The sequence below is a fragment of the Notechis scutatus genome, chromosome 2 (genome assembly GCF_049901735.1).
Source record: "Notechis scutatus isolate UNSWTSFEM ecotype Mainland chromosome 2, rNotScu1.2, whole genome shotgun sequence".
NCBI classification, from domain to species: Eukaryota; Metazoa; Chordata; class Lepidosauria; order Squamata; family Elapidae; genus Notechis; species Notechis scutatus.
The window spans coordinates 67,429,275-67,442,794 of record NC_142010.1 but is presented as its reverse complement, the minus strand read 5'-3'; the positions used below and the strand labels follow the sequence as shown (position 1 = coordinate 67,442,794).

The 13,520-nt window shown below is 37.1% G+C and overlaps 1 protein-coding gene across 1 annotated transcript in view; it reads right to left on the bottom strand.

The window, feature by feature from the left end:
* Positions 1–13,520, bottom strand: part of GNAI2 (G protein subunit alpha i2) — a 103,332-nt gene that overhangs the window by 24,818 nt on the left and 64,994 nt on the right. Inside the window, exon 4 of the mRNA XM_026673298.2 lies at positions 10,972–11,132. Coding sequence (XP_026529083.1) covers positions 10,972–11,132 — 161 coding nt within the window. The remainder of the gene's footprint in view (positions 1–10,971; positions 11,133–13,520) is intronic.

The following is a 13,520-nucleotide window of genomic DNA, read 5'->3' as shown; positions in this document are numbered from 1 at the left end:
TTTTCACACCATTTCTGCAGTTGTTACAAATGCTTTCGTTTCAGCTTATTTTTATACTAATCCACCTCCTTTATCCAAACTGTGTTCTTATTGTATCTTTGTTCCATACATATACCCAGAACTGCACTGTTTTTTCTTTGTCAAGTGCTAACTGATTCACTGCAGTCTCTCCATTGATGGGATTGATAGAAATGTTTTTTTATATTATCCCAATAAATTTATTTCCATTGCCTCAAAATTGAACATAAATTAAGCAATTTTAATGCTTTCCAATTCTCATTCTATTATTGCCCAAATTATTTTATTATATATTATCATTTTATAACAGAAGATTTCTGGCCAGCTCACATGTTGGTCCTAAGTCATTTTTGGTTAAAAGAAGATAGAAGTAAAACACTCTACCAAGTCTGTGGTCCAAATTCTTCCTCTAACAAAAAGCAGATAATAACAATGTATTTGAAGATATATTTGTACTTAATTATTATTCTTTCTCGACCGTCCATCAGAAATTTTCCATAAGACTGATCAACTTTTGAGACATTAATTACATTTTTGGTTACTGTTATTCTAGTTTATATAGATATATATAAGATGTGTTTGTTACATTAGTCTCTCCTATGCTAATGCTGAGAATTGTGGGAGCAGAAAGCCAGAAGTTGCAATACATCTATATGGTACCACATTGGAGAAAATTATCTTATATAATGCAGAAGTAAGCCTTTAATAAAACATATGTTTTGTTTTCAGTTTATTAATGCATTTGATCAAGAGCTTTTGGTCAGAAATATAGATAAAAATCTATGAAATGTAATAGGCATTTAAAGCATTATAGTCTTTCATAACTATTATTGAGTACAATTATACCATCCATATTAAATAATCCTCTCTAATTACAGATGTTCTGTTTTCCTCAGCATGCTCTAAAAGCTTTGTATGTTTGTACACTCTGCACCATACTGTCCAAATTGGCTTTCTCTGGCAGGATCACTGTTGTACTCTGCAGTGAGTCATCTGCATACACAGCAGTACAGAAACCTAACATTCTTGGCTTGTAAATGTTGCCATTCTATTCTCTTTTTGAGACTTCTTCAGTTCTAGCTTTTCTCCTCGTTTTGAAAGCCTAGGCAACGATGGGTTTAACAATCCAAACAAAACTCTCTATAAAAAAAACAGCGCTGATCACTTACAACAGAAACCAACAAGTCTTAGCATGAACAATGTCAATATTATGTTATTAATATATCCTGTAGTTCATTAATTGATATCTTATTAGTAATTATATTTTAAGCAGGTTGCAACATGGCTAAAATCCCGAAGAAACTATAGCATCTTTCTTATATTGTTATTTAACATGGAAAGGACAAGAGACAATGGATGAAAAATTCCATTTGCTTATTATGGTGACTACTACAATTAAAATTATTAATATGGCCATTCATGTTAAAAGAAAGGAGAGGAACTTCTATTAACTCAAAGCATTTGATAGATTCTACTAGAAAAGCTTACAAAATATGAACTGAACTATGCTATTACATAAATGCACTGCCAGTTGAACTACATACCCAATGAAATGGAGGGAAATGTCAAAAGGTATACCACAGACTCAGTCCTAGGTCTTGCATTGCACAAAGGATTTATTATTTGAATCTCAGTTAGAAAATATGAGTATCAATTTTTTAAATTACCCAGTGATAAGAGAGAGAGCAAATAGCTTAGCAGATAATATCAAGGGTTCAGTAAGATCTTGACAAAATGTAATACTGGGAAAAACCCAGCAATATGAATTTGGTCTAATGGTCAAATGTAAAGTCCTATACTGAGGCAGGAGAAATCCATGTTGTATCCAGTTAGTGACCATTTCGCTATATGACTTTGTGATTGGAATGGAATGCAGCCGCTGAACAAGGAGAGGGCATGTAGGATTTGTGGAAGCATCATCCGGAGCAGTAGTGGATGCCTTGGTGGATCACAAACTGAACGTGTTAGTTGCAAAACAAATTATAAATGTATTTGTAAGCTAAAACAATAGCATATAGTGTTAAGATCAAATTACCATACTTCATTTTGCATTGGTCACATTAGAATATTGTCATCTAGTCATCTAGAACATTGCATCTGATTCTGGGCATGGTATGTTAAGAAGAAAATCATCAAACCGGAAGACATCCAGAATATAGCAACCAAAGTGATAAGGGGCCAGAAGACATGAGGAACAGGGTAGAAAATTAGACTAGATGAAGACTAGACAACACTAGAAGGCATGCTCCAACACATTCTATTAGTTACATTCTATTAGTTCTTCCTGACTAATAGCATACACTGAACATTTGTTAAGAGTCACAAGACTGCTTGTATTAAATATTGCTTCATGTTACTTTGCAAATCATAAAATGCTTCAAACCAGCATGATAGGCAAAGATAAAAGACACTAAGTAATCTCTGAACAGCTTCTTCAAACTAGAAGCAAACAAGTCTAGATATAATAAAGAGGCTCAGTGTTTTTATTAGCTGTATCTTTTGCAGCTTATAGCATTAGCATAGCCAAAATGTACAAGATAAATAATTAAACCTTATAGAGACACACTACCCACACACACTTCTGCATATTTGATTATAACTCCCCATCTCCCATCTATGTTGGATGAATGTGAGGGAATTGTGTGATGTAATCAAAAATATTTGTGGGATGTAATCCAGCACATCTACAGAGAATCAAAGTGGTGAAACTTGACTTAGATAGCAAACTCCTTAGAGCAGAAATCTTTTATTTGTTTGCAAAGCTCTGAACATTCATGTCAGCACACAAGAACCAGAAAAAAAAATACTAGCTATCTTTTTTTAAAAAAAGATAACATCTGATCATCTCTAAGTGGTGGGAAAAGGGAAAAAAACAAGCACAGGCTATAGGCATAGATATACGGAGATGCAATTATTAAAGGAAAACTGTAACCACTTTCTAATGATTACAAAACAAGTCATGCAAGAACAAATGATTTCCAAGCGGGAGATTTGGAAAGCCACAACCAAAATGATCAGCACAGCATCAAACTAAGATATTGATTTTTTTTAATAGAACCAAAGTTGTACAGGGAATGATATTTCCACTTCCTACTTGGGAACCCTGTACATCCAAAAATCTCAGTGGGACATTAAATTACATCTTTTGTGCCACAGCCTGCATGTGGCAGGATAGCAATGAATGAGCAATAAAGTGTATTTGTGTGTGTCTCTCTCTTTTTTGCCTTCACCATTCTTTCATCCTTTTTATTTAGCAAATGACTGGCTAGCAACATTTATGTGCCCTACACAGATACTTTTGCAATGAAAATTGTTGAGAAACATGATTGACTGCCAAATAAAGTTCTTCAAGGTGCAGAGTATATAAACTTGAGAATTTAAACTATGGAGAAAAAACCATTTTTTTTTCTGCAGAACAGGTAAATCCCATGGCAACCAGCAAATTTGTATCTTTAAGCAGAGGTCAATAGGAAGTTTCTGCTAGCTAGTGAGAAATGCATAATAGTGTTGTTCATCCTGAGCAGCATTTTTATTTTTTCCATAATGCAGTCTCACAGCAAGATAGGTGGCAAAATAAATAAACAAACAAACAAACAACAAACAGCTATTTATTTTGCTACTTATCTCACTGTGAGGTTGCATTATGGAAAAAATAAAGTTGCTGTTCAGGATGAACAACACTACTATGCCTTTTCTCACTACCAGTTTTCCATCTATGCAATGAAAACTATTGTATAATTAAATCAAGAGGGAATGTGCACTCATTGGCTGACACATGTAGAAATTCAAGGACATTAAAGGCTCTTCTTCCCTAAAGGTGCTCTAATGGAAGGTTTCTCTAATGGAAAGCTTATTCACAGCAGCTGGAATTCCACTGTGAAATACTCTCTTCAAATAACAGGTCTGCAAGCTTAAGAAGCTTGATTCCATGAAGGAAATTGGCTGTTTAAAAATGTTGTAAATAAATTCATACACACACACACACACACACACACTTCTCTTCATTTCATTTCACCCAATTAAATTTAACAAAGAAAAACTGTTAGTTCTGTAGGTTTTGTGTGTGTGTCTGTGTATGGTGTGAAACTATCTTTTACCTTAAAAAAACATATGCTTCGGATATTATTATAACATGCCTGTCTAATAATAAACACACAGAGACACAGGTACAAAAGGGAGGGGGAAGAGTGGAAATCAACATCCAAAGATTTGTTTACTCTAAGTCACCATAAAGACTTAAGAATTAGTAGTATATAACCTTTCAGTAAACTGTATTGTAACAATGTAATAATTTTGCAATAGAATAAAAAGATCATTCAAGAACAGCCAAGCAGCTGTTCTGGCAAAGTTCATTTGTGCTGCCAAACAAGGAATACAAAGGCAGATAAACAAGTCTTTGCAACTGTTGCTGGGTGTCTCATTTTTAAGTCAAAATTCAGGTGCAATGATCCAAGTCATTCTACATTCCCTAAATCATGCAAGCTTTCAGCAATTTCCTTGCAAATTCTAGAGGCAGCATCACAATCTTGCAAGATTTGGCAAACTCTTTCTGCTTTTTAAAAAAAGATAAGTTGAGTATTTTATTTTGAATTAATAGGGAAATGGAAGAAACATATATCTAAAACATAAAAACTATAACTTCCAAAGATAACATACACAGAAATATTTAGAATGGTAATGATTTCAAAGGACCTAAATTATAACTAAAAACGTTTGAACCTGAAGTCAATGTCCATATAACTTCATTAGCTATGAATTACAGTTTCAAACTATTATAATAGCTGCTTAAGAAAAATTTTTGGAAGCCAAACCATACATTCTCTAGAAAAACTTGGATCCAATGTAATAATAATTATACTATATTGCTTGTTTAGCTTGGCTTAAAGGAGGTGAACAGTATGATATTCTAACAGAATGCAGCAATAATAATTGATGTATTTTCTTAAACATGTTCATACTGTTTTTCAAAAATGAGAAAATAAACTTGAAAGACAATCAACAAGAACTTAAATGCTTCCTAACTTTATCCAAACATTCAAGTCATCTAATTAATGTTTTCAGAAAAAGTTTAAGAACATTTTAGTGCTCTAATAAAGCTGCCCATGCCATTACATTCATTAAGCTGTTTTTCCAAACATAAAAAATAGAAAAAGGTTGTTAAGATGGAAAATTAAAGACTTGTAGTGGAGACACTACCACAATAAACCTCTCCTAGGAAACTGCTATAGTGTTCTGAAGCATGAAACAAATTTCAGATTGCTTTTTTTAAATGTATGACTTTGATCCAGTTTGAATGAATACTGTATGTTGTTACTGCAGCAATTTAAAAAAAAAGGTAATAAAATGGGGTTTTCTCCAACTACACTATTGACTTGAATTTCCTTCCCCCACCCCATATATGCACATATAAACTATATACATACATGATGAAATAAAACTGCAGGATTGAAAAGGAAAATAATCCAATCTCCCAAATGGAAATAGAAAGAGGGGGGGGGGAGGCTAGAGAAAGTCAAGGGTTTTAGGCAAATAAGAGTGGGCCTCCTGGGTAGGCCCAGTGGCATGCAGGCTTCCTGCCTCCCCCTCCTGAGAAACCTGTATTTTTCTGCCTGCCTCCCCAAGAGTCTCCTGAATCTGGGCCTAGCCAGCTGAAGCCAGTGGTGGGATTCATTTTTTTTTTACTCCAGGTTCTGTGAGCGTGGCTTGGTGGATGTGGCAGGGGAAGGATACTGTAAAATCTCCAGTCAGAGGTGGGATTTACTGGTTCTCCGAACTACTCAAAATTTCTGCTACCGGTTCTCCAGAACTGGTCAGAACCTGCTAAATACCACCTCTGGCTGAAGCTTTCTATGATTGGGAGGGGGGGAGAGGCCAGGCTTCTTGGGAGTGATAGGGGAAAGCAGGAAGTTTGTGCACCGATCACTGGATGCAGACACAGCTAGCCAATGCCTTCCAGTACACAACAGGTTTCCATTTACCGGTGGGCCTGGCCAGCTGAGATCTTTAGGAAATGAGGGGAAGGGGGAGGAGGCTTCTGTACCATTGGGCCTATTTGGCTGTGCTTTCCAGATCACGGCAGGTTTCCACATGCTGGGCCTCCCTAGCCCCAAGGCACTGCTGTGTGATCATTTAACAACTACAAATAGGAAGAGCTAAGATTATGGTTATTGAGCAAGGCAGCCATGTGAGTGTGTGTGTGTGTGTGTGTGTGTGTGTATACAAACACACACACACACACAATCTCTACAAGGTTGTGAACCTTTACACAAGGATGCAACTCATATGCTGTCTCAATTTTTTTCTGTCTCTCTTCTTCCTAGAGCATCTTCCCAGAGATTCAGTTTGCTGCAATATTACTGAAGTTTAGGAAAACAATTAAAACCAGATTATTTCAACAGGCCTTTAAGTGAAAAAGGGTTTAAGAGGATTTTTTTTTCCGTGTAAAAATACACATTTTATGGGTATATTCTTCTTCTTCAGTATAGGAATATTTTATTATGTAATACTATTCATTGTTTGACTGTTTTTATGGTTTAATCTTATTTATATATGGCAGGATTGCAAGCTTCTCAGATTTATCTCACTATTTGTGTGGTATATAAATATACATACATACTGTACATACATACATACATACATACATACATACATACACACACACACACACACACCTCAGAGACCACAATGGTGATTGCAGACCATAGCAGGAATCAAAATTTAGAACATAACATAAAAATGGATATCTACAAGTTGAAATATATTTGCTATAATATCTATAACAGTGATAAGGTACCTATGGCCATCCAGATGTTACTAAAACATAACTCTGATCTGTCCAATCAACATGGAGGACTACAGTAATTATAAAGTATCTGATTTTTCCACTCCTAATTACAATACTATCTCCTAATAACATGCACAAGAATGCAAATACTTATTGCACAACTCATTTTTTCCCCATATTCTACATACTTATCCTAGTTTAATACATCAAATATTAAACAAAATAAATGCTGCTTATTATTTCCTAGTAGCCTTTTCAATGGAAATAGTTACAATTTATTCCCTAGGATTTTTAGCTGTACAAATCTATCTTGATATAGGTTAACATATTCATAGTAAATATCAATAACTCTAGAATCATACAGTATACTACTCAAGACTCCAGTTTCACTGAATTAAATGGTTCTTTCTTCTAAGTTAAGTACAAAAGTAAGCAGATATATGATTTCAGCATATTAACTCTTTCAAGTATCATGGAATAACATTTTTTAAATACATTATTCAATGTATACATCACCTTTCTATTTATTGGTTTCTGATCAGGGATTCATAGTACTTAGAAGATGTTCCCTACATGAAACTCATTATCTATATCTGTTTCATCTGTATCTTTGTCTATTTATTTCTTACCCATTTGTCTTTTCTCCAATATTGCCACTTCTGAAGCCAGAGTTGTGATATTATACAGAACCACATTATTTTTCCAAGTCTGTTTATTAGTTCTGGCTTCTTGTCTGACATTTCCTGTTCACACTAATTCTGCCTAATCACTGAATCCAGTTTAGTTGCATGGATACTTCAACCTAGGCAGCTTTCCCATTTTTAGACCATCTCATTAACCAAACAGGCCTCCTGTTGCTCTGTCATTTGTCAGGTGAAATAAAAAGAGAAAAATGTGAAAGACCAAGCCAAGCACTATAAAACTTTTTACAAACCATTGCTACAGAAATTGAACCTTTGCGGGGAAAAAAAAAAGCTGTCTCCCTTGCAGAATTTTTATTAGATGTATTTTAACAGTACAGAGGAAAGAACAAGCATTAAATATATACCGTATTTGCATGTGTATGTGTACAATCTTTGCATATATTCTTTGTAAGCATTCTGTATCACATTCTTCAAATTTCTCCCTCTCACACACATACATACATACACAGCTAGTTAAGTACCTTAAAAATCAAACCTATCACATTAATATGCGACTTCTAAAATCAGATTAATGAGTTTCACCAATTATATATTTCTTTGCTCTACAGTTTAGTCCTCACTTAACTATCTGTTGCTTAGCAACTGTTCAAAGTTACTGAGGGGCAGCCCCCACCCCAAAGCTACTTAAAACCCAATTCAAGAGTTCTAACAGTGCTCCTCCCCCCTACATTTTGGCACTTGGCAACCAGCTCATCTTTTCAGCTGGATGCACCTAGAAGGAGTAATCTTTCAGCTTCTTTCTCTGAAGACAGGCTTGTCTTCAGGGGTGGGATTCAATATTTTGAACAACCGGTTCTGTGGGCATAGCTTAGTTGGTGGGCATGGCTTGGTGGTAATGTGAATGGCTGGGCATGGCCAATTCAACATTACTCGCAACGAGGCACGCATCTCCTCGCCTGGCCTCTCGTGACTGTGGGAATGCTGCAATAGTCATTAGTGTGAAAAATGGTCATAAGTCACTTTTTTCAGTGCCATTGTAACTTTGAATGGTCACTCCACACAAGCAAAGTACCAGCAAAGGAGGGGGGAAAAACTCCAGAGAAGTTCCTGAGACAGGAAGTCTAGTTCTGCCAAGAATGTAATAAGGGTTAACGGAGAGGCAGTTTCTGTAAGCAACACCAGAATGTTTCCTTCCTGCCTTCCTTACAGGATTAGGCCAGTAATTTCTTCTAACAACCGGTTCTCCGAACTGCTTAGAATGTTAACCCATTCTAGTGAATAGGTGTGAACTGGTAGAATCCCACCCCTGCTTGTCTTTCTAGTCATATATAAATAAAAATGACTCTCATTGTGAAATGAACCTTTGATTTCCAATCCTTTAAGGCTGGAAGGTTCAAAGTTACTGCAACCTTGGGAAAAGTGACTTATGACCCTTCCTCAAAGTTACAACCATCGAACTACTCCCTACAATTACATTATTGCAAATCTGGATCTTTGGAAATCGGCTCACATTTTGCAGCATCTTGCGATTACATGATTGTGATTTGCAACCTTTCCAGCCAGCTTCCGACAAAGTCAGTTGGGGAAACTGGATTTCCTTAATGATCATGTGATTCAGTTAAAGACAACCTGATCTGCTTAATAACTGTAATGATTTGCTTAACAACCATAATAAAATGGTCATGCTGATATGACTTAATGACCACATTGTTTAACAATGGAAATTCCAGTCCCAATTGTGGCTGTAAGTTGAGGATTCATGAATTCTTCTAGATTATGCATTGAAAAGTGGTGGCAGCAGAGACTGCAAAGGCCTTCTTGATTTAAATTTGTGCAACAACTGCAACCTATTTAAAAATAAGGTATTGTGTTTGTATTGATTACAACTAGACCAGGGGTCCCCAACCGCCAGTCCGCGGACCGGTACCGTCCGCGGAACAAGTCTTACCGGGCCGCTGGTTGCTGGGCGCCGCGATCTTTTTTGGTAAAAAGTGCTTCCGGTGAGCTTTTCCAGGTAGAAAGCTCACCGGAAGTACTTTTTCATCAAAAAGATGGCGCTCAAGCTTCGGTGAGCTTTTCCGGTAGAAAGCCATTTCTACCCGAAAAAGCTCACCGAGCGCTAGCGCCGCCATCTTTTTGACGAAAAAGTGCTTCCGGTGAGGTCACCGGAAGCACTTTTTCGTCAAAAAAGATGGTGGCGCCCAGTTGATGCCGGTACCGGGTCGCGGCGCCCAGCTGATGCCGGTACCGGGCCGCGGCGTCAAAAAGGTTGGGGATCACTGAACTAGACTAAAGGCTAACATTAGTAGCTGCCCAGCATTACCCTGTGGTAAGATAGGCAGCCAACACATTTAATAAATAAATAAACATCTTCATTTCACTCTTAGCTTCTGGTGATAAAAGCTTCTTGCCAGCAATATAGAAGTGTCTTTCATATTGTCTTCTTCCAGGATGTTTTACTTCCCATTCTACAGCCCTGAAACTCCCCTCAGGTATCCCATCTAAGTTCTGGTTATGTCTGATTCTGTTTAGCATCTCAGCCCAAACTAAACTACTGAACCACGTCCAGACTAAACTGTTGTAAATACATTTCACTGGCAATGCTTTTGAAGATAATTTTAAAAACCACAGCTGTTACAAAAATAGCATTTTATTTATTTAAAATATTTTTGCCCCCTCTTTATTTGGAAGGAATCCCAGAATGACTTTGCAAAGACCAATCATATGCTCCTAGGGCTTATAATCTAAAATACATTTTAGACACAATTTAATCAAATGAATGAGGAAAGGCAATGGAAGAAACAGCAAGCTCAGGAGGCTGCTCTTGCAGTTTTTATACCAAAAATAGTTGAGACAATATGACAGCATGACAGATGTTAGATCCCAGGAGAGGAAGAAACAAAGGTAAATTGTTATCCGGTGTGAAACTATGGAACAGCCCAAACTCATTTCTGTCTTTTTGCTCTGCATTTTATCAAGAATGTATATATTATACAAACACTATAAAGTTCTTTGGGGTTTTTTTTTAACTATGAAATGATACTTTTGGGTTATATTGTTTATACAGACAGTGTCATCTCTTTTAAGATGTTGTCCTAAAATGGTGGGCCAGAAATACTTGAAATAATCAACACATCCAGAATATAGTTATTGTGTTGCAGTATCCTGCAAAATTAATGTAGATTTACAGGGTGAAAAGCTGCTACAAGAAACAGATTATTTGAGGAGGATAGAATACTTGAAGGAAGTTCAGTAGCCCAGTACACACATACTATCCAAGTATACCCACTTCTTTCTTTTTTTTCTTTTTTCTTTACTACTGGGGAAAACTGAACATGCAAAGCTCTATCATGTTTAGTTTGGCACTGACTGACTGATACTTGGTTACCAAAGTCTGCCAGCTTTTGATATCATCATATCAGACTAATTTTCTGAATGTGTAGTCAGTTGGCATTACTCAATTATTATTTAAAGCTCAAAATATATTGCCACAAAGTAAAAAGTTTTCAAAGAAAATTTGCTCACTAAGCTGCAGAGTCATTCAGCTGATACTCCCGGGCTCGATTAAAGCAGGCCTGGACTCCATTGTCTGACCACAGCCTCCGAATCACATTGGATAAGTCCTCTGGCATGATTCCCTGCTCCTCTGCAGTGCAAGAGAGTGCAAACAACTGGCGAGCATCATCCTGCAGGGAAAGTAAATTTGAGACATTTAGGACCATGTTATTAGCTATGGGGCAGGGGAGGGAGCAACCGTCACATTACACTGAAGTTCACATTTTGCCCTTATCCTCTCTAAACTCACAAAAAATTCTTCCCAAAGTGAAGCATGTTTTGCAAAGGAAATAAAATGCCATTTATAAATGCATATCACGAAGAAGTCTATGCCTGATAACTTTTATGGGCAACAGTTGACAGCTGAATCCTGAAATTGAGCAAGGTCAATCCTGAATAGTATTTGGGAGTGTGTTACAGAAAGAATTCCAGTGATATGAAACCTGGCAAGGAGTTCAATCCGATAACGGTGTGAAAATGTTTATATACAGGTAGTCCTCGACTTACAACAGTTCATTTAGTGACCGTTCAAAGTGACAATGGCACTGAATAAAGTCTCTTAAGGCCATTTTTCAAAGTTACAACCTAGCGTCCCCATGGTCATGTGATCAAAATTCAGCTGCTTGGCAACTTGTTCATATTTATGACAGTTGCTGTGTCCTGGGGTCATGTAATCACTTTTTGCGACTTTCTGACAAGCAAAGTCAATGCGGAAGCCAGATTCACTTAATGACTGGGTTACTAACTTAACAACTTCAGTGATTCACTTAACTGTGGTAAGAAAGGTCATAAAATGGCTCAAAACTCACTTAACTAATTTAACTGTCTCAATTTTGAGCTCAATTGTGGTCATAAGTCAAGACTTCCAGTAGTAAGAGACTAAAGCCCTATTGTCTATGCAGGTTCTCAGTCATCCAGGTCATGACTATCCTTGAGGTACTTTCCAAAAAGGCCACTGGACTTCCTTGATTTTTCTTGAAGATGTTTCACTTCTCACCCAAGAACTTTCTTCAGTTCTAGCTAACTGATGGGGAATGGAAAGGACTTATTTGTATATTAAATCTTTTTCATTCCCCACCAGTTAGTTGGAACTGGAAAAACTTCTTGGATGAGAAGTGAAACATTTTCAAGAAAAATCAAGAAAGCCCAGTGGCCTTTTTGGAAAGCACCTTCAGGATTATACAGAATTGCTCTGAAAGAGGCTGATTTGATATTGACATAATACCAAATGGAAAGTCTACTTGGCAGTTGCTACCAAGGCTTTGGAACTCCCTAAGAAGAGGAGCGGGAGACAGTGTAGATGTATCTAATGACCCTTATTTTAACTATGAAAAAGCATTCTGGTTCAGATAAATGTTAGACTTTTTAAAATTATGATCTAGAAGGTGTTCTTTTTCAGTATCATGGAATTTTTAATTAATGAGATTTGCGTTTCAATTACTGTATAACTTTTTTTTTTTACTTTTTAATACTCTGGATGCTATTTTAATTGAAATAAGAAGCAAACCTAATAAAGGATCTGATCACGCTGAAGAACATGATAAGGAAGGAATTAATTTTCATACTAGGGCAGGAGTGACTTCCCAATTTGGAATAACCAAATTCATTGGCTATGTAAACTGGAGGAAATGGGAAATATAGTATGCCACTTTGGGAGGATGTTAGTATGGAGAAGAAAACTTTAAATTTAGACAATGCAGAGCAGATAATCTTGATATAGTAGGGGAAAAAATGGATGTACATGGACTTATGTCGTTGGCACTGGTAAGCTAATTTACACTTGTTCTTACAGATAACAGAGTATCCATTGATTGGGATGATGCTTCTCTCGCTCGTCTGATAGGCTGGGCTTTAATTGAGAGGACGCTCCTCCTCCTCCACGGGACTCCTCCCTAGCGTCCCCAGTTTTGGCAAAGTGATGAAATATTTCTTCTCCTTCACCCTTTCTAATATTTGGCCAGAATAGCATCCCACCAGACGAATAAGGGTGGGGATGGATGCTCTTCACAGCTCACAGAGAAAGGAAGTGTCAGGTAAGTACCAACGCCCCTTCTCCAGATGAGCTGTTCAGAGCATCCATTGATTGGGACATATCAAAGCTTGGCATGTCCTACGGGAGGGCTTCTGTTTGGTTAGGATTCCCCTTTTTCTTGGTCCCGATGGACCCTTTGTAACACTCTCCTGTCAAAGGCAGCCTTTGGCAAAGGCATCATTCTAATAGTTTCTAAATAAAAGGCGATGGTGAGGCCCATGTTGTTGCCTTGTAAACTTCCTCTATTGGCGCTTGTAGCCCATGTTGTCAACATTGCAGCGCTCCAGGTCGAATGAGCAGTGATGCCCCTGGGTACAGGAAGAGACTGTGTCTCGTAGGACTTGGGAATTGTGCTCTCAGCCACTTACTGGTCATTGAGGAAGAGGTCTTGCACCCAATGGTGGGTGGTTGAAAAGAAACAAAGAGAACCTTCGTTTCCTAACACACATTGTGCAGTTGAAATATATGCAGAAAGCTCGCCTTACAT